This window comes from Oryctolagus cuniculus, chromosome 17, assembly GCF_051225735.1.
Source record: "Oryctolagus cuniculus isolate XC-2025 breed Fujian yellow rabbit chromosome 17, ASM5122573v1, whole genome shotgun sequence".
In the NCBI taxonomy this organism is placed as follows: domain Eukaryota; kingdom Metazoa; phylum Chordata; class Mammalia; order Lagomorpha; family Leporidae; genus Oryctolagus; species Oryctolagus cuniculus.
This window is the reverse complement of record NC_142883.1, coordinates 162,142-182,790: the sequence shown is the minus strand read 5'-3', so window position 1 is coordinate 182,790 and position 20,649 is coordinate 162,142. Positions and strand designations below refer to the sequence as shown.

The following is a 20,649-nucleotide window of genomic DNA, read 5'->3' as shown; positions in this document are numbered from 1 at the left end:
AGGTGGGCTCAGCCCTCCCCCCAGGGGAAGCTCCCTAGGAGAACCCTCTCTCCTCAGCACCACATGGGTTACCTGGCCTGGTAACACAGAGCAGGAAAACAAAATCACATCCTTCCTCCAAGGCAGGCACCCTAGGGGAAGCTCCCAGTCTGCTAGCACTGAGTAGAAAACCTGGGGGAGAATTTTTCCTGATTTATAATCAGCAAACCCTTTGTCCTGGGGGAGGGGGAGGGGGAGGAGGAGGAGGAGGGGAAGGAGAAACTGAACTGGACCCTTTCCCTCATAAGCCCCAGTCTGAATACAGACTGTGCACCCAGCACTCAGCTCTCTGCTGAGCCGCCCGCCAGGCCTGCCAGGCGTATTCTCTCCATTTAACCATGGGACCTTGCTCTCCCCAGTCTGAGTGACTGGGCTCACTCACTCTCACTCTCTCGCGCACTCTCTCTGATTCTGTCCCATCCTTTCTGACAATGCCCTACCCTAATAAACCTTGTCTCAGGCCTGAATTCCTTATTGTGCGAAGACAAGAACTGCCATCCACCTCTGCTAACAAGAGGAGAGGAAATGGATGCAAATGCCAGAGCTGATGAGGCTCTAGGAACCACATCCACAGCTCCCCGGGCAACAGCCTACAGCCCACTTAAGACAGGCAGGAGACCCCAACCGATGCTTCCCCAGGAAGAGAGGCAAGCGGCCCAGGAAATGAGCACAGTATCTGGGAAACACACCCCAGCCTCAGGCAGGCACCACCCTACCCCAGGAGGGTAGCTAGCAAGTGAGAAACGGACCAGGAAGTGGAGGACCTGCAGCCTGTGTGATGGTGTCAGACACAGATTACCACAGCACCCAACAACTGCAGTCCTTGTGTACGCTACAGTCTGCTCTTCAACACTGAAACCAAACACCCACAACGAGCAGCTCAGGGAGGAAGGGGGTTTACTCTGGCTCCTGGCTTGGGAGGTCGCAGGGACAGGCTGGAGGGTGGCAGTGGCACAGCAAGTGCGGAGGTCACATGCAGGGCAGAAAGCAGAGAGCGCCGCCAGGTCCATCGCAGCCTCTGCAACAGTCCTCTCACAGAACTGCCTTCCCAGGGCAGCCCCAGTGGTCCAGGGACCGCCCCCGGGCCCACGCCCAGACACGATCACTGGGTAAGATTCCACTCTTCCAGATCATTGACTTGGTTTTGGTAAAACATCCATGTGCGCTCAGGAGCCAAGAGATCAGAAAACAGAAACTCAGACAATGAATGACAATGTTCACAAGCCCAGAGGTGGACACAGCCCAGTGTCATAGAAATACTAATGGAGAGACCCCCCACACCCAAAAGGACTTTAAGAATTTGTGGGAAAGTGGAAAATATGTATAGCTTGACACAAAAAATTGTAAAGCCATGCACAGTTTTTCATTTTTATGAACTTTCTGAAGATCCTCCATGTGCATGGATTTCAAAATTACTGTGTCTCCAAATGAACTCATCTTTTAATTCTGTTTTTCATGAAGCTTTTTAAGTCTCCTCATGTACAGTACACTAGCATGGACTAGCATCTGCCACAGAGAGAAATGCAGAGCTGGGATGTGCTATGATATAGCTGAACCCTGAAAACATCAAGCCAAATAAGCCAGGCACACAAGGACAAATCCAGACATGGGAAGGGGAACAGAGGGTACCAGGGTCTAGGGAGTGTCTGGGGTATGGGGCTTTGCCTGGGGTGAGGAGAGCATTCTGGAGATGGGCAGTGGTGACGGCTGCACATGGGGGACTGTAGGGTGCTGCACAATTATCAGATGCCGCCAGGCACATTTCATTCTGTTAGGTAGGAAGTTAGATATGAGCTTATGTGTGTGTGACATAAAAGCCTGAAGAGAAGACGTCTATGTCCAGCATATGCATCTGCATCTCAAAGTCATCCTGACAGTGTTTCAGGGGCAGCCCAGTGGTCGCATCCTGCCCTGCCCCCTTCTACCCGATAACCTGCCAGGTGGGGGCCCCGCCCCTTCTGCCTGACAAATCTCCCACAATCTCCCAGATGCAGCCCAGTATCTGCATTTCAAACACCCTGCTCCGGATCCCCATTCTCTAGGGGGTCCTGCTCACCCTTCCTCTGAACCCAGGACGGCACCAGCTAGGCTTCCTCCTGTCTGATACCTTCAGGGGAAAACTCAGTTAGGAGCTTCTTAATATTTACAGCCATAAAACCCTTTGTTTCAGGAGGAGATGTGTGAAGACAAAGACCCACCTCCTTAAAAACCCCCGGCCTCCCCGCCTCTGCTGGACTGTGCGCTCAGCCCTCTGCCTCTCTGCTGAGTTGCCCGCCTGACCTGGTCAGGTGTAATCTCTTCTCTCAACATGTAACCTTGCTCCCTCCCACCCCAGTCCGAGCGACTGGGGCACTCTCTCAAGCTCTGTCTGGAGAGGTGCCCATCCATCCTTACGGATGTTCCTTCCCTAATAAACCTTGCTATTTTACCTCCCACTACTCTCTGTCTCACGCCTGAATTCTTTCTTGCGCGAAGACAAGAACCCTACCATTCTCCGGTAACAAATCCACCCCTTTGGTTGCACGGGACTTCTCTAGATGCTCACCTTGGAGGGCTGTGGCCCTCAGGGAACACCCAGGAAGCTCTTGGAGGCTGTGGGGGACACTGGGCAGGACTGGGCTGGGTACCTCCCAGCTCAGGGACAACCAGATGCTATGTCCTTCCCATCTCTAACCACAGGAGGGTCAGGCCTAGGGCTGGGAGCAATGCATGTGTCCTTGGAGGAAGCAGAGGTCAGTCAGCCAGCACCTGTGTCAGGGCTTGGGCGAGGCACCTCAGGTACTGCCTGGAGCAAGTTCCTCTCTCCACAGCCCACTGGGGATCTGTGAAGATAATGAGAGCAAAATAATAAACATAGGCAAAAGACAAAGAAAGCACCGATTTGTGGCCACATCTTTTGGCTCTGTCAGAACACGCCCAGTGTGAAACGGGGAAACTAGGCAGGGAGTCAGAAAGACAGAGGTGAGCTGGAATGTTTGCCAGTCCTGCACTGTCACTTCATTCCTTACCTTCCCAGGATGCACCTATGGGAGGAGACGCCATGGTGGCCACATGGAAGTTAAATTCCACAGGGAGGTGCCATAAAAGACCCCACCCCATTTGTTTATTCAATGAAGGCACCACTCCCCACCTCTTAAGAGACTGGTAACAGGGAGGAGCTCTCTTTTGCCTGTGGCCATGCTAAGGGACCTTCTCAGGCCTCCACTTGGGCAGTCTCCAGAGGCAACTCTGGCCCACTCATGAAGGCTGTATGTTCTCTCTCTACTAAATAAATCCTGCTCCCTTGTGCAGTACATGGATGCCTCTGGTTTGAGAGCTACAGAGAGAGATCCTTCATCCTCTGGCTCACTCCCTAAATGGCTGCAATGGCCCAGACTGAGCCAGGTCAAAGCCACAAACCGGGAGCTGCATCCAGGTCTCATCTCTGTGGCCCAAGAAGGATACCATGGCCACCTCACCTCCCTCGCTGGCCTTCCTGGTCACTGCTTGTCCAAGGCCCTGAAGAGTTCACGCTGCTGCTCAGATGACTCTGGCTTCCCACTGGATCTGACTGCAGGGCGAAAGCCCGAGGCCTCAACTCTCCAAAGGGAACAATATCTGATCCAGGGGACCGTCTGATCCCTCCCCTCTTGTAAAAGCTCTCTTCCTGATGATGAGGCCAGGATGGGCATGAATGACCCAGAGCATGGCCTCAGGAGGTCCCTGCCCTCAGCCCCCTTCCTTCCTCACTCAGCCCTTAATCACCAGAACACAACTGCATGGCTGCCTGGCTCCAGGGAGAGAGGCAGGCCCATGAGACAGCACTCATCTGTTCACTGCTCCACAGACTGGGCTGACCACACACTGAGGACTCAGTCAAATCCCGTGGAGGAGAAACACGCTTGCTGATAAACACTGCTCTTCTCCCGATGAGGGGGCAAGTGAGGGGTGGGATGAGGTGCTGTGATCTTAAAATTTCAAAGAGTAGTTTTCTTGGGAAAGAATCCCACTTACTACTGCCATGCAGACAACAGGCAAGTTTCAGATTATTCTAAGCTCTTACTCTTTTTCAAAAAATGTATTTGAGGGGCCAATTTGTGTCCTGGCTGATCCACTTCTGATCTAGCTCCCTGCTAATGGTCTGGGAAGGCAGCAGAAGATGGCCCAAGTGTTTGGGCCCCTGACACCCACATGGGAGACCTGGATGCAGCTCCAAGTTTGTGGCTTTGACCTGGCTCAGTCTGGGCCATTGCAGCCATTTAGGGAGTGAGCCAGAGGATGAAGGATCTCTCTCTGTAGCTCTTTCAAATACATAAAAAAATCTTTTTAAAATTTTTACTTGAATATCTGAGATAGAGAGAGAGAGAGAGAGAGAGAGAGAGAGATCAATCTTCCATCTGCTGGCTCATTCCCCCAAATGCTCACAACAGCCAGGGCTGAGCCAGGTGAAGCCAGGTGAAGGAGGTGGGAAGTCCATCCAGGTCTCCCACGTGAAGTACCTGGACTATCATCTGCTCCCTCCTATGGCGTATTATCAGGGAGATGAACGGGGTGGAGCCAGGACTTAAACCCAGGCACTCTGATGGGGGATGCAGTTGTCGTAAGTGGAGCCTTAAACACTGTGCCAAACACCTGTCCCTCTAAGGCTTTCCACGTGCAGATCAGAAAGAACTGCAGGACAGACCAACAGTGATGAAGTACACACCCCTGCACCACCCACTTCCCTGCAGCAGTGGGCTCTAGACAACAGCCTAGCAGTCACACAAGGGACAAAGGCCTGGGGCCAGAGACCTGTTCTGCAACTCTGCAGGGTGGGGGCTACAACTCTGTGCTGCAGGAAGAGGAAATGAAAATAAAGAGCTGGGCCACTGACCTCACCACCTCATCCAGCTGCTGGGCCACGAGCATTGCCTCACCCAGCTGCGGAGCCACGTAAGTCACCATCTCACCTAGCTGCCAGGTCCATGTTCCTGCAAGAGCAGGAGACATCGCCTGAATGACGAACAAGTAAAATCTCCCAGCTTTCTTTTGAAAGGTGAAAGATGGCAAAGGTGAGAGAGGATACAGAAACGAAGGGAAATCTGTGCTAAGAAGCCTCAGGAACTCCCACAGACGAGGAGCCAATGGTGAGGAGTGAAGATGCTCTATCCCAGCTCGCAGCTTTGGGGAGGACAAGGACGCACCCAGCTGTCTCAGGCCCTTTCTCAGATAAAGCGCACGTCGTGGGACCTTCCCAACACCCATGAGGACTTGTCGGGCAGGTGTTCTGGAGTCATGCTGCTGGCACCCAGAGCAGGACATGAATGACTGGGAGACCTCAGGCCCAGACCACCTGCATCACAGTACACAGAGCTGACGGCTCATGGCAACTGCAGGGATGGGGAAGGTGTGGGCAATTCAAACATCCAGCCTGGCCTTCAGGGTCCCACAGCACACACTGCCCACCTTGGGAGACTCGTGAGCTGTACCAACGTGGCCTGAGGGAGCACACCTGGCCCAGCCTGAGCCCAGGGATGGGGGCTGTGGACAGCCTGGGTGTCAGTCCATTCAGGACTCGCTGCTTCCTGTTCCTGAGAGACACAGCAGAGACAGGCTCAAGTGCTGCGTGACAGCCCCTGGAGGGTACCTCAGCCCCTCCACCAGGAGGTGGGAGACTCTGCTGTTTCACACCCAGCTCCACGCAACAGTGGGCCATCCTGAGTGGCTCCCTGGCCTTCTGAGGAGTGGAATCATCTTGTCCACCTTGGGGTGCTGATGTGGGGAGACTGCATTATTACTTATTAGTTCATGCAGAGTACTTGTACGTGTGGAGGACACACTTAGCAAGTATTGGCCAAGATCCCAGTTCAAGTGTGGTTCTGGGTGTGTCTACCCCTGGGCCAGCAGGAACTTCTCTGTAAAGCTGCAGTGCTGACACTCCAGCTCTGCGGGTTGGAGGGTGTGTGTCGCAGCTCCCTAGCTCTGTGGGCGCAGCTGCTCCAACAGCAGGGCAGGTTTGGCCTTGAGCCTCAGCGTGTCAAGCCCGTTTAACTGGTATGGAATGGAGCTCTGGTTTCAGATGACGTCAACGCTGCTTCCTTGATGGCTTAAGTCTGGAACAGGCTCAGTTTTCCCTCTGTTCCTTCCCCAGTAGATGGTCTACAATTAAATGAGTAACAGAAAACGGCAGGTAGCACCCAACAAAATCAGAATTTTTGGAGCTCAAATGAAATAGATCCAAGAGGCACAGGTCCCTCATTATTATTTTTTTCTTTTCATTATTGTATGTTTGGGTAAATTATATCCAAATGACTCATCAAACAGGTTCAAGGCTCTCAGTGCTCTCAGCCAAATCCAGGCCCCCCTCCCCCAGCAGAGGGCGCTCCAGGCCACGAATGACAGGTGCATCTCACACACATGTGAGTGCAGTGCCCAGATAGGTGTGAAATACAGAGCACCTCAGCCAGTAACTCCTGAGAAGCCCCCTTTTCATAGAGGGGCCGGGGTACCTTCCACAGAACCCCAAGATGTGGGGCAGCCACTGTGCTTCCTCTGCTTGGCCCCCACATGTGGCTGGGCTACCTCCTGCTTACTGCTGAGCTCCTGGGCACCCTTCCACTCTGACACATGGCATACCCATGGTGGCTGGCTCTGTCCCATCTGGAATCCCCAGTGCCTCTGCTGACCAATCCAACCCTGAGGGCCCATGGGCAGGGCACCCCCAGCCTCCCCTCTACCGCGTTCCTTTGAACACGGTTTCTCTGAGGTGGTTTTCACACTCTTTAGCTAGCCTTACTTGCCTGGCAGTACTTCACTCTGGGGAGGGGACTCCACTGTTTCCTTTGAATATGAACTTTTGGACCAAAAATATGTTTTTAGAAGAAACCTCTTTATTAGAAGAGGTACAAGCATGAAAGAGAGAACATTTTACAAAATGGCTCAAATGCCCTTCCATAGTGACTTTAGGTCCTGCGTCTCCTCGGCAGGACAGGACCTGCTGGGGTCAAACCCCACACAGGAAGTGGGAGGAGCAAGAAGCACGCAAGGTGAGCATGGAGCTGCAGTCAGAAGGCCTCCAGGAGGACCTCTGCTTCTACTTTCTCATGATTCCTTCTCAGCTCCTGATTACTTTTTAGAGATTTTTTAATTTATTTGAAAGGCAGAGAGAGAGAGAGAGAGAGAGAGAGAGAGAGATGTCTTCCATCCACTGGTCCACTCCCCAAATGCCCCCAGCAGCCAGAACTAAGCCAGGCCATAGCTAGGAAGCCCAGAACTCCATCCAGGTCTCCCCAAGAGGTGGCAGGGGTCCAAGCACTTCAGCCATTATCCACTGCTTTCCCAGGCAGTAACAGGAAGCTGAATCAAAAGCAGAGGAGCTGGGATTCCAACCAGGCTCCCCGACAGGGATGTGGGCGTCTGCTGCACACAGCGCCAGCACCTCCTGGTCTGTGTCTCTTCTTTCACCATCAGGCTGCCACTCCCTTTCTGATCTGTTAGCAACTGAACAATGAGATACGCCGTTTCCTAAAACTCTGTCACCGAGGGAGCTCACAGGCATGGCCAGGCGGCCCTGCTGCTACCAAGGGTCCTGGAAGCTTGCTTCCGGTTTCTTGTAAAAGTGTGCTTTACAAGAATTAATTCTATGGAGCTAATAAAAGTTGAGAATCTATTCAAATGCCTTGGACAGTGTACAAAATAAGACAAACAAGTTTCAAAGCTCAAGGCCAAAAGCATCCTGAATAGTCTAGCCTTAGCTCTCCCAAGGAGCTCAGGGCGCCATCCAAGAGGAACAAATCATGTAATTGCTCTTGGTGCTTAAAAAAAAAGCACATAAGGATGACAGACTTGAACTCAGCGTTTCACTGTTTACTTAGAAAAAGTAGGCCTGGAGTTAAAGCAGGGGTGGGGAACCTTTTCCCTGCCAAGGGTCACTTGGATATTTATAGCATTATTCATGGGCCACACAAAACTGTCAACTTAAAAATTAGCCTGCCACAGATTTACTGAATTTCATGGCCCATCTGAGGTTGCCTTAGCAAGGCCAGACCAAATGATTCTGTGTCCACAGGCTGGACGTCCCCCACCCTTAATAAGTACTTAATGAAATGCACAGCCCTCATCAGACACTTGTTACCACAAAGTGGTGTGCATGCTTCCTGCACAACTCATGTTCAGATTCCTGTGGCTCATTACCCTCATCCCTAAAGCCCAATTTATTGGATGACTGTCTTACACAGATAACCAACTTCCCGGTGTTCTGACATTTTAACACCCACATAGCAACAAGAATAAACTCTGATGTGAAACCCGAAACTTACGGCTCCTGGATTTAGTAAAGACACAGACATCAACAAAATGTTTCCTCTTGTCACAGATATGCTCTTCTAACACACTGCAAGTTGCAAGTTTACACTGATCCCCTGGAAGCCCTACAGGTAATTCACTTTGAAATATGTTTAAATTTCCCGAATGCTAATTTGTTAGAGTTAGGTTAAAAAAACCAGACCATTGAGTTATGAAAGGCAAACTTTTAAGAAAGCAACACTGAAATGGCTAAATATGAAACACTTTAATCTTTTCAGATGAACCAGTCTCACCATTTAATAGAACAAAGACCGACAAGCTTTTCAAAGCAGCAGGTTATGCCTAGTAAGACTCCTGCCTGCATCTGCTGGTTCCTGGGAGACAGGGACAGGCATGGGGGCAGGAGGCCTCGGCTCCTCCAGCTTCTGCACTCTCAGGGAGAACCACGGTAACCAAGGGCCTGCGCCAAGTGACCCACTCTCTGTCTTCTCAACTGGCACAGAAATCACCTTTATTTAGTTCTGCTAAACCTCCAGTGAACGGGTCACAGAACAGTCACCCTGTAAAGGACTGGGTGTTCTTGTTAAACTCTCCATCTACAAAGAATAAAACAGCCCCCGAGAGCTAACTAGGGTGGGATGCGGGGAGGCCCCGACTCCTGACCTCACTGTGTGGTGTCCAGGGCTCTTTCTGATGGCCGTACCCCTCCCACGTGTTCCTGGCCTTCCTTCTGGTCCTAAATTGGACCCAAGGGGGAAACCATAGAAGATACTCTAGCTCACAGCAAGTGTCTGCATGGTGCCTGCTGGAAGTGGACACTGAACCCGGAGGGTGACAGCCCCACAAAACAGAGTCTGCTTCTACCCTGCCTGGAACCCAGCAGCGCTGGGAAAGGAGCCCGGGTCACAGCAGGCAGGTCAGGACGTGGGGGAGGTGGGCAGGGGCAGGGGCTAGGCCTGGGCTGACTAAGGCACTGACTCTCCCCGGCTGGAACAGCTGCTGAAGTGCAGAGGTGACCACTGCTGTGGAAAAACTGAAAGTGAGCCAACATCAACGCTGACTCATTGAAAAAAGGGAGGCAAACAAACATTTCGCTACTTATTTTCTGCTAGAACTGACGGTGTGGGACACCTGCCAACAGGAGACTGCAGGACAAGAGGGAAGGAGCTCCCCAGCGGGCGGTGTAGTCTTACAAGGACAAGAGGCCTCCCCCCTTGATGACCACAGTGTGACATCACATCACACTGAGCATCAGGCCCCCAGGACGCTGGGTCTCACGCTGACTGCAACACCTAAGGCCTGGGTGTCCCGTGTAGCCAAGGGAAGCGTGTGTTCTCTTGCACATCTGTGTATTGTGAATGTTTCAATAAAAAGCTTTGTTTTCTTGCAGAAATCTTATGTGTGTGGAGTCAGCCATCTCCTGAGGTTTCCTGGGGGCACCTGGGACTCTCAAAGCTCTGGCTGTGACTGTTTCTAGTCACCGCCCCTCCTAAAACAGGCAGAAAACCAGACAGAGCTCAGCCACTTGCTGTGAAAATCCACCTCTGGTCAACAAGGGACCACAGCCGACAGGGAGCCCACGAGTTCGGGTTCCGCCCAGTGATGTCCCTGCTGCCTCACACACACGGTGACGCTCACCAACTGGTGCTGTCCAAGCTGCACTTCTCAGGACACGTCCCTGTCCTTACGCAAGGCAGGGCCACGCACAAGGAGTGTGGACTCCAGGTCAGATCTCGACCCTGAGGGGAAGCCGCCTCGCTCCCTAGGGCGTGTCCAGCCTTGGGGCTGCATCAGCAGGAAGGAGGAAGCCAAGAAGTCTAAATGTGCCAGTTTCCTCTCCTAGGCACCCACTTCCTAGAACTATACTAACTGAAGCAGAGAATCACTGGTACTTACTGCTGCTTTTGCCTTTCTGTTTCCACCACGAGCTGTTAGGTGCCCCAAATTTCCACCCTTCCTACACTGACTGAGTTTCTGCGTTTCTCAGCTCCCTTCCATCAGTTGGGAGGAGTCACTTGACTTGGACCCGCCCTCTTGCTGCAAGGAAAGCTGTCTGTTGTTTTCCCTGCTCACTAATTGTTCCTGTAAGTTTTCAGAAGCAAGCATGCACTTTGCAGCTCAAGCACTCAGTCCTCCCTCTCCCTGGAGCTCTGTCCAGGTCCTGCCTGGGCGGGGGAGGGGGAGAGAGGAGTCCCCTGCCTGTCTCCAGGCTGGGCACCTGCTGGCTCCATCTCGTAGTCTTCCTTAACTTGCTTCCCAGTATTTTGCAGATTCCTCCAGAAATTTCTGAGAAAGATTTTGTAGGAAACACGTTTGGATCCTTATATGAACGGGTCCTTGTATTTCCCCATAGGATCAACACTTTGGCTATCATCTCACACTCACTCACATCCTGAGGTCCTGGAAACAGTGCCCCCAGGTGCCCTGGACTCTGCACTACTGCTGTTGCTGCTGAGAAATCCAGGCCACCGGGTCCTGCTGTGTGTGCCTCTCCACGTGGACCTGAGGCCGGCTGCTACCCGGCTTCTGAGACTGCCTTCTCTGGGCTGGGCCCTGGTGCGCTCTGCTCACGCACACCCTTTGGTCTAGGGAACTCCTCTGTACTGTTCTTGGCTAATTCAGTTCTCTTTTTACAAACCTTCACTGTGCTACACTGTGTTGCATCAGATCAGCAAGCGCCCTGTTCTCAGAGTGGACCCACTGAGAGCTGGCAGATGAGGCGGCGCCCGTGCCCCTAGACACCCGCTGATGCAGAAGAGCTCCATGGATGAACAGCTCATGAATCAAGGAGGAAGCCTCAACGGATGTCCAGAGTGTACTGACCTGCATGAGAACGCAGGCACTTTTAAGACCATAACACAGCTAAAGCAGCATGTATAGCACCAAGTGATTACATTAGTAAAGAGAGATCTCAAGGGAGCCGGCGCTGTCGTACAGAGGGTTAATGCCCTAGCCTGAAGCGCTGGTATCCCATATGGACACTGGGTCAAGACCCAGCTGCTCCACTTCCAATCCAGCTCTCTGCTATGGCCTGGGAAAGCAGTAGAAGATGGCCCAAGTCCTTGGGCCCCTGCACATGCGTGGGGGACCTGGAAGAAGCCCCTGGCTCCTGGCTTTGGATCAGCACAGCTCTGGCTGTTGTGGCCAATTGGGAAGTGAACCATCAGATGCAAGACCTCTCTCTCTCTCTCTCTCTCTCTCTCTCTCTCTCTCTGCCTCTCCTCTCTCTGTGTAACTCTTTCAAATAAATAAATGAATTAAAAAAAAAAAAAAGGAAAGAGAGATCTCAAAACAAAACTCTAAGCTCCCACCATAAAAAAAAAAAAAGAGAGAGAGAGCAAAACAAAAACCCAGAGCAAGCAGAAGAAAAGAAATAATAAAGGTAAAAGCAAGAATGAATAAAATTAGAAACAGAAAAGCAATAGATAAAATTAACCAAAGCTGCTGCTTTTGAAAAGATAAGTAAGACTGATAGACTTCTAGTAAGATTTACAAAAAGAAACTAGAGAGGGGCTGGCACTGTGGCGTAGTGGGCTAAGTTTCCACCTGTGGTGCCGGCATCCCATATGGGCACTGGTTCAAGCCCTGGCTGCTCCTCTTCTGATCTAGCACTCTGATTATGGCCTGGGAAAGCAGTGGAAGATGGCCCTTCCACTGCACCCAGGTGGGAGACAAAGAGGAAGCTCCTGTCTTCTGGATTCAGACTGGCCCAACTCCAGCTGTTGCAGCCACTTTGGGGAGTGAAGTTTCCCTCTGTCTCTTCCTCTAACTCTGCCTCTCAAAAAAAATTAAAAAAGAAAAAAAAATAAATAAAAGAAAGAAAGAAATGAGAGGATCCAAATAACTGATATTAGAAATGAAGGAAGACCTATTACTACAGACTCCACAGACATTATAAGGATCAATAAAGAACACGGTCAAACACCTCTTAACTAACACATTTGATCAATTCCTCAAAAATTATAAACTACCAAAACTCTTAAGTTGCATCCAACTAAGATATTCAGATGAAGAATTTGAACAGCCCCAGGTCAGACACATCTTTCTATGTGTTTGCAATCAACAATGGGTAGCATTTATACTTGGCCTGAAAGAACAGAAACACTTAGGCATTACTTTAACAAACGTATGGGCCTCACACACGGAAAACTATAAAATGCTAATGAAAGTCTTCTTTGACAGACAGCATGAAGGGTAAACCACATTCAGAACTGGAAGATCCAACAGAGTGGAGCTATCAATTCCACCCAGGTTGATTTACAGAATTAACACACTTCCTATCAACACCTCAGCTGGACTCTTTGTAGATCCAGACAAGCTAATTCTAAAATATATATAGAAAAAGTCGGGGCCGGCACTGTGGCACAGTGGGTTAACACACTGGCCTGAAGCACTGGCATCCCATATGGGCACTGGTTCGAGACCCGGCTTTTCTACTTCCTGTCTAGCTCTCTGCTATGGCCCGGGAAAGCAGCAGAAGATGGCCCAAGTCCTTGGGCCCCTGCACCCACATGGGAGACTTGGAAGAAACTCCTGGCTCCTGGCTTTGGATCGGCACAACTCTGGCCATTGCGGCCATCTGGGGAGTGAACCATCGGATGGAAGACCTCCCTCTCTCCCTCTCTCTCTCTCTCTGCCTCTCCTATCTGTGTAACTCTGACTTCCAAATAAATAAATAAATCTTTATATATATATATATATATATATATATATAATATAGAAATAGTCAAAAAGAAGAATATCCAAAAAAATTTTTGAAAAGAATGGAGCCTGGGGCTGGTGCTGTGATATAGCAGGTTGGTTTGAGTCCCAGCTGCTTCACTTGAAATAAATAATCTTTTAAAAAAATACAGAAGAATGGGGCAAGTTTTTTTTTTTTTTTTTTTTAAGATTTATTTAGTTATCTGAAAGTCAGAGTTACACAGAAAGAGAAGGAGAGGCAGAGAGAGAGAGAAAGGTCTTCCATCCTCTGGCTCACTCCCAAGTTGGCCGCAATGGCCGGAGCTGAGCTGATCCGAAGCCAAGAGCCAGGAGCTTCCTCTGGGTCTCCCCCGCGGGTACAGGGGCCTAAGGACTTGGGCCATCTTCTACTACTTTCCCAGGCCATAGCAAAGAGCTGGATTGGAAGTGGAGCAGCCAGGACTTGAACCGGTGCCCATATGATATGCTGGCACTGCAGGCAGTGGCTTCACCCACTATGCCACAGCACCGGCTCTGGGGCCAGTACTGCAGTGCAGCAGATTAAGCAGTCACCTGCCTTGCTGAGTGCCAGCTGAAGTCCCAGCTGTTCTGCTTCTGATCCAGCTCCCTGCTAATGCACCTGAGAAAGAAGTGGAAGATGGTCCAAGTGCTTGGGACCCTGCCACTCACGTGGGGAGCTGGATGGAGCTCCTGGCTGCTGGCTTCAGCCTGGCCCAGTCCCAGCCATTGCAGCCACATGGGGAGTGAACCAGCAGATGGAAGACCTTTCTCTCTCTCTCCCCTCCTGTCTCTCCCTACTTCTTCACTCTGCCTTTCAAATAAACAAATAGATCATTTTAAGAAACAAAACAATGAACCCAGAGGATTCAGATCAATTAATTTTAAGACTGCAGTGCCGGCATCCCATATGGACCCCAGTTTGAGTCCCAGCTGCTGCACTTCTCCACTTCCGACCCAGCTCTCTGCTATGGCTTAGGAAAGCACTAGTAGATGGCCCAAGTCCTTGGGCCCGTACACCCACGTGGGAGACCCAGAAGAAGCTCCTGGCTCCTGCCTTTGGATCAGTGCAGCTCCAGTCATTGTGGCCATCTGGGGAGTGAACCAGTGGTTGGAAGACCTCTCTCTCTCTCTCTGCCTCTCTGTAACTCTTCCAAATAAATAAATAAATCTTAAAACAAAACCAAAACAACTAAGTCACCAAGAAGGCATTATACAATTGTGGTACAGGGGAGTGAGACTCACAAGTATGGACCTCACAAGCACTGGCCACACGAGTAGGGCCCACACAAGGACAGCCCACAATACATGGCCCAATGAGGATAGGCCACACAAGTACAAGCCACACAAGTGCAGCTCACATGTGCAAAGCCAACTGTTCATTTTTTAACAAAGGTCCAAAGCAATTCAATGAAGGAAGACAGTATTTTCAACAAAAATGGTGTTGACTAAAAAAAATAAAAAACCTTGACCTAAATCTCACACCATACATGAAATCAACCTAAAATGAACCACAGCTCAATGTAAAACACAAAACTAAAAAACTTTTAGAAGAAAACATAGGAAAAAGTCCTTTATGACCAAGGATTAACTGAAGCAGTCTTAGATGTTGATGCCCAAAGCACAACCTGTTAAAAATTAAATGACTTCCTCAAAAGTTAAAACTTTCGTTGCTGGTATTATGGCATAGCAGGTAGAGCCGCCACCTGCAATGCCAGCAGCCCACATGGGTGCTGGTTCAATTCATGTCCCTGCTGCCCCATTTCCGATCCAGCTTCCTGCTAATGGCCTGAGAAAGCAGCACAAGATAGGCCAAGTATTTGGGCCCCTGCCAACCACATGGGAGACCTAGATGGAGCTCCCAGCTCCTGGCTTTGCCCTGGCTCTGCCCTGGCTGTTGTGACCATCTGGAAAGTGAACCAGTGGATGGAAGATCTCTCTCTGTGTCTCTCCCTCTGTTTCTGTAACTCTTTCAAATAAAGTAAATTTATTTTTATTTTTTTGACAGGCAGAGTGGACAGTGAGAGAGAGAGACAGAGAGAAAGGTCTTCCTTTGCCGTTGGTTCACCCTCCAATGGCCGCCGCGGCCGGCGCACCACGCTGATTCGATGGCAGGAGCCAGGTACTTATCCTGGTCTCCCATGGGGTGCAGGGCCCAAGCACTTGGGCCATCCTCCACTGCACTCCCTGGCAACAGCAGAGAGCTGGCCTGGAAGAGGGGCAACCGGGACAGAATCCGGCGCCCCAACCGGGACTAGAACCCGTGTGCTGGCGCCGCAAGGCGGAAGATTAGCCTAGTGAGCCGCGGCGCTGGCCATAAGTAAATATTTTTTTAAAAAGTTAAAACTTTTGTACTATGAAAGACTCTGTTAAGTGGATGAAAGGAAAAGGTAGAGGAGAAAGCTCTTGCAAATTTCATCCCCAGCTGAAGGACTCGAGTCCCAAGAATTCCCAGACTCAATGAGAAAACAATCTGATGTGAAGATGGGTCACAAGATAGCACGGTGAAGGCCACTCAACACTGAAGGGAGGCACAGCCCAGGGAGAATAAGGTGACTGCACCACCCAGCTGCCAGAACAGCCCTGGGGGAAGTCAGGTGAGGATGACGAAGACGTGGCACAGTCTAGAGACTCTGGGAAGCTTCTCACAAAGCGCATGTGCACTTATATATGTCTCAGCAAATGTGCCCTGGGCATTCCTGGTCCATACCAAAGTGTACCAATGTACACGGTGGCCCAGTGAGCAACAGCCCCCAGGTAGAGACGAGCCCAACGCCCTCAGCAGTGGCTTGTGTGCGAACAAGCTTGTCTGTGCAACAGACCGCTGCTCAGCAATAGGAGGAACCGTGGAAGCTGCAAGAGTACAGCTGGCTCGAGGCACCACGTCATTTCACTGGAAGACAAATCTGAGAGCGGATCGGATTGTGCATGCCCCTCGAAGTCACATGCTGAATCTGCTGTCAAAGTTTGACCCCTACAGGGACAGGATGAGGAGTTGGGGCTGCTGGAGGTAATTCAGGAAGGTTCCATCCTGAAGAATGGAACACCTCCAGGAGCTGTCCGTTAGCTCCCACCTGTAAGACCAAGAAGGAAACTGCCATGTTGGCCAGCAAGCAGCAGAACCTCCGTGGACATGACATCCACCAGTGTTTGATCTCAGAATGCCCTGCCCAGAGTGTGAAGACATAAAGGCTGTGGTTCAGAAGCTACCCCTGCTGGCATTTTTGTTATGGCAGCCCCCCAACACCTGAAGACAGGGTGGGAAAGAGCACGCCTGAGGGCAGCCCCAGGGGAGTGGGAGTAGCCCTGCATCCGCCCTGTGAATCCAGAGCTGTGGCTCTGCTTCACACCCTTTTGAACCCTCTGGGCTTTACGACCATTGCAGTTAAACAGGATGCTAGGAATGGGGGCAGGCACACAGGAACTCTGTTCCATTTCTGTAACTTCCCTGTGAGCCTAACCTTGCTTCAAAGTGCAAAACTGTTATTGAGCAGACTTTGTAAGAAAAGACGACAACCCTGTGGGAGAGTTTTCCCGTGTGGGTACCACTGACCCCCATTCAGTTGTGACGAGTGCAGCCTCCAGGCACACATACAGATATACACTCCCAGGTTCATCCATGTAGCGTATTTCAGAATTTCATTCATTTTAAAGAAATAACACTGACTGACATTCCACTGGTTTCCACCACAGCTTGCTCACTCAGACACTGGGCTGTTCCCATCCTGCGGCTCTAGTGCACAAAGCTGCTCAGAGCGTGGGTGCACACACATCTTTAACAGCCTGCATCCAATTACCTGGGATACAAGCCCAGAAGTGGAAGTGCTGGGTCATGAGTTCTACTTTTGATATATTGAGGAAGCACCATCCTGTTTCCCACAGCAACTGCACCATTTTACGTTCCCACCAACAGTACACAAAGCTTCCAATTTCTCCACATCTCACCCAATTCCTGTTAGTGACTCAGCAGCTGCTCTTGTGTGTATGAAGGGGTGTGTATGATGGAACACTCAGTGAATACGCAGGAACTCTAATCAGCAAACGACATGCAAGACTCTCAACAGGATGACTGTGAAGGAAAGGAGCTAACCAGAAGTATCCACAGCACAAATGGTTCTTTTCCTGGGACACTCATCTGACCAGCTGGCATCACAGAGAGAGTGGAGGCAACACGGAAGGGTGGGCACTGAGGCTCAGGGGGACTGTGTGTCTCTAGATCTTGCCGTGAGGGCCCCTGTCAAAACCCATCAAATGGTACGTTTGAAACTGGTGCAGTTTACATCAGTTATATATCAACAAAGCTGTTTAAAAGTAAACAGAAGACAAACAGACCAACAGCCACAGATCTCATCAAGTCTGACCTCAGTACCAGTGCACAAGAAAACCAGGGCTGAGAAGGATGTGAACAAATTTCTCACCTCTGATGGAGCTGACGACCAAATTATCCAACACCTTCAGCAAAGTATTTCATGGAAAAAGAAAAACAATGGAGGCGAAATCTAAAGAGTGAAAGAAATGAATCAACAACGACAAATGTGTGGATCCCAACTCAAACGAGAGACAGAGGACGAACAGGAAGGAGAGAAGGGAAGCAGGCTCAGCGAGGCGACCCAGACACTGCCTGCACACAGAGATATTAAAGGGTCTGCCAGTTTCTTAGATGAGGTAAGGGTCCCGTGCTTGTTGATAGTCCTTTTCTTTTTATTTTTTAAAAGATTTATTTATTTATTTATTTGAAAGTCAGAGTTACATAGAGAGAGGAGAGGCAGAGAGAGAGGTCTTCCATCTGCTGGTTCACTCCCCAGTTGGCCACAATGGCCGGAGCTGCGCTGATCTGACGCCAGGAGCCAGGAGCCAGGAGCTTCTTCCGGATCTCCCACATGGGTGCAGGGGCCCAAGGACTTGGGCCATCTTCTACTGCTTTCCCAGGCCACAGCAGAGAGCTGGATCGGAAGTGGAGCAGCCTGAACTCGAACCAGCGCCCATATGGGATGCTGACACTGCAGGTGGTGGCTTTACCCGCTACGCCACAGCGCCGGCCCCGAGAATCCTTTTCTTTTACAGACATGGACAAAATGATCTTGGATAAATGTCAGTCATGCACTGATGACAGCAGAAACAGGAGGTACACCTTGCTTCCTCAGCTCTCGTTTGTGTAACTTTGCAAATACCCTTTTACAGAAAATGGTAAACCAAACAGAAAGCAAGAGGATGACCTGAAAAAAATAAAGATTTGAGACTCTCAAGCAGCTGTCCCTTTTGCTGGACCACAGTTCAAATGAACAAACGTGTGAATGATTGTGAGAAACACACAGCTCTTGACACAGACTTCGGTCACTGGCATTCACCTGCCAGGTGTGACAGCAACGCTTTTGTGGAGCTGCAGATTAGATCCTCACAGGCGAACCATGTGGCTCTAGAATTTGCCCCAAATAACTCTGGGCAGGGAGAGGGATGGACAAGGCGCAGGTGACCAGAGCAGACGAGGACAGAGTTGAAGGTGGGTGAAGAAGTTGCAGTACTCTTTTCCTTCCATAATGTCTAAAATTTTCCTAAATATTGAGTTAAAAAATCCTGATGTGGAGGGCATTTAATCTGGTGGCTAAGTTGCTGGTTACGAAACCTGCATCCCACATCAGAGGACCTAGGTTTGAGTCCCAGCTTCAATCCTAACTCCAGCTTCCTGTTAATGCGCACCCTGACAGGGAGGACGGTGATGGCTCAATTGCCTGGGTCTATGGCACCCACACAGAAGAACTGGATTAAAGTTGCATGTTCCCAGCTTCAACTCCCCTGTCCATGCAGTGATACTCTCGGCACTTGGGGAGTCAATCAGTGGGCAGGTGTTTTCTCTTTCTTCTCTCTTCTGTCTAATAAACTTAAAAAACAAAACACTCTGCCGGCGCCGTGGCTCACTTGGCTAATCCTCCGCCTGCGGCGCCAGCACCCCGGGTACTAGTCCCAGTTGCTCCCTTTTCCAGTCCAGCTCTCTGCTGTGGCCCGGGGGGCAGTGGAGGATGGCCCAAGTGCTTGGGTCCCTGCACCGGCATGGGAGACCAGGAGGAAGTACCGGCTCCTGGCTTCTGATCGGTGCAGCACCCGCCGTAGCGGCCCATTAGGGGAGTGAACCAACGGAAGGAAGACCTTTCTCTCTCTCACTGTCTATAACTCTCTAACTCTGCTTGCCCGCCCCCCCCCAAAACACTCTTAAGGACAGGCATCCACAAAAGACGGTGTCAGGTAACAGGGCCTGAGAGCTGGCCCTACCTCTACAACTTGCCAACCAGACAGAGCTGGTTCTGGTGCCCCAGGCCCTCTGCCTTAGGAAGGGCCACATTTCCACAAGAGGGAGAAGTGGAACTGAGAGCTTGACTTGTCAGGTTTGGGGCTGGGATGATGGGAAGCAAGGGTCCAGGTGAACAAACTGCCAGCTTCTGCACTGCACAAAGTAGCGCCACGTGAAGGCCGGCAGTCAAACTGACGTTCCTATGGAGGGAGTCTCTCCCCACCACACACCATGGAAAGACACTCCTGGGTCATCACCACTGAACTCAGACACAGATGCCTCAGAGGACGGCACGCCCAGCAGGAGCTCCACCTGCAGGGCGACCTCAGGCTGCCCGACGTACGAGCACAGCACGCGCTGTGTGTGAGAAGATTCCCCAGCAGAGCACACTTCAAGTCCTGCAGGGCAGCTCTGTGGGAAAGAATCCTGGAACTCGTGACCCAGCCAGAAGCCCCTCCACAGGGTGTTGCTACGTGGCCCTCTGAAGATGAATTGACATCACTAAGCCTTCAGGAATGCTCGGGTGGAAGGCTGTCGATGCCACATGGCGGCCACGAAGCACCTGGTACGTGTGTGTTGGGGGGTGAAACTGCACCAGCCTGCTGCAGCCGTCGGGCCAGTGTGAGAAGGAGCTGCCGTTTCCCCTGCAGACTGGGCTCCACGGTGGCCTGGACCTGCCTAACAGATCACTCCTGAGATCTTCAGAGGGAACATGATCCTTACCTAAACTAGCTCACTTCTATGAAACAATGTTTTATTCTGCTGACAGCAGCCTCTGAGACACGCAGGGAATTTCAGAGATATTTCAGACAATCACGGCCTGGATGCCTATCACGGCCTCACAGCAAACGTGACATGAAAACGGCCACCACTCTCCAAGTGGCAGATCAGGGGGCTCTAGTGACAGCTGTATGAGCCCCAAACGGGAAACACCTGGAGGAGGTTTGTCAACATGGCAGCCATCGTTCACATGGACTAGCACGTAGGTTTTGGGCTTGGCAACACTCTGTTCTTTGTGGGTGTTTTAATATTGTTTTAATTTCTTTATAAAAGTGAAGCATACTTTTTACAAATGCTTTTAAATTGTTTAAGTAGATACAGTTATATAACTGATAAAGAAACATTAACTTCTTTTAATTAAGAAATACCAAAAATAAAAACAAATGTTTATGAGTACAAAACCTGACCCTCCGTGGCAGATCATGAACCCACACTACAGTCTGCTCCTGAAAATCACTCGTAGTGAGGTCTGTCTTGAAGCGAAGAGCACCTCCTTCTCCGGTCAGTGCAGCAGCAGCCTGGCCTGCCGGGAGACCACAGCGCCCTGTCTGCCCAGAGGGGCCTGCACTTACAGGACAGCAACG

At 50.8% G+C, this 20,649-nt stretch overlaps 1 protein-coding gene across 27 annotated transcripts in view; it reads right to left on the bottom strand.

Annotated features, from left to right (window-relative positions):
* QTGAL (queuosine-tRNA galactosyltransferase) overlaps positions 1-20,649 on the bottom strand; it is a 97,931-nt gene that overhangs the window by 36,759 nt on the left and 40,523 nt on the right. The window contains exon 7 of one of the 27 annotated variants that reach the window (XM_089318533.1): positions 5,096-6,156. The exons of 25 other annotated variants lie outside the window; for them this stretch is intronic. In XM_089318533.1, the coding sequence (XP_089174659.1) occupies positions 6,073-6,156 (84 nt within the window). In that variant the 3' untranslated portion in view covers positions 5,096-6,072. Of the gene's footprint in view, positions 1-5,095; positions 6,157-17,692; positions 18,216-20,649 lie in introns of those variants that run through there. One more of the 27 variants, XM_089318532.1, reaches the window with a different exon arrangement.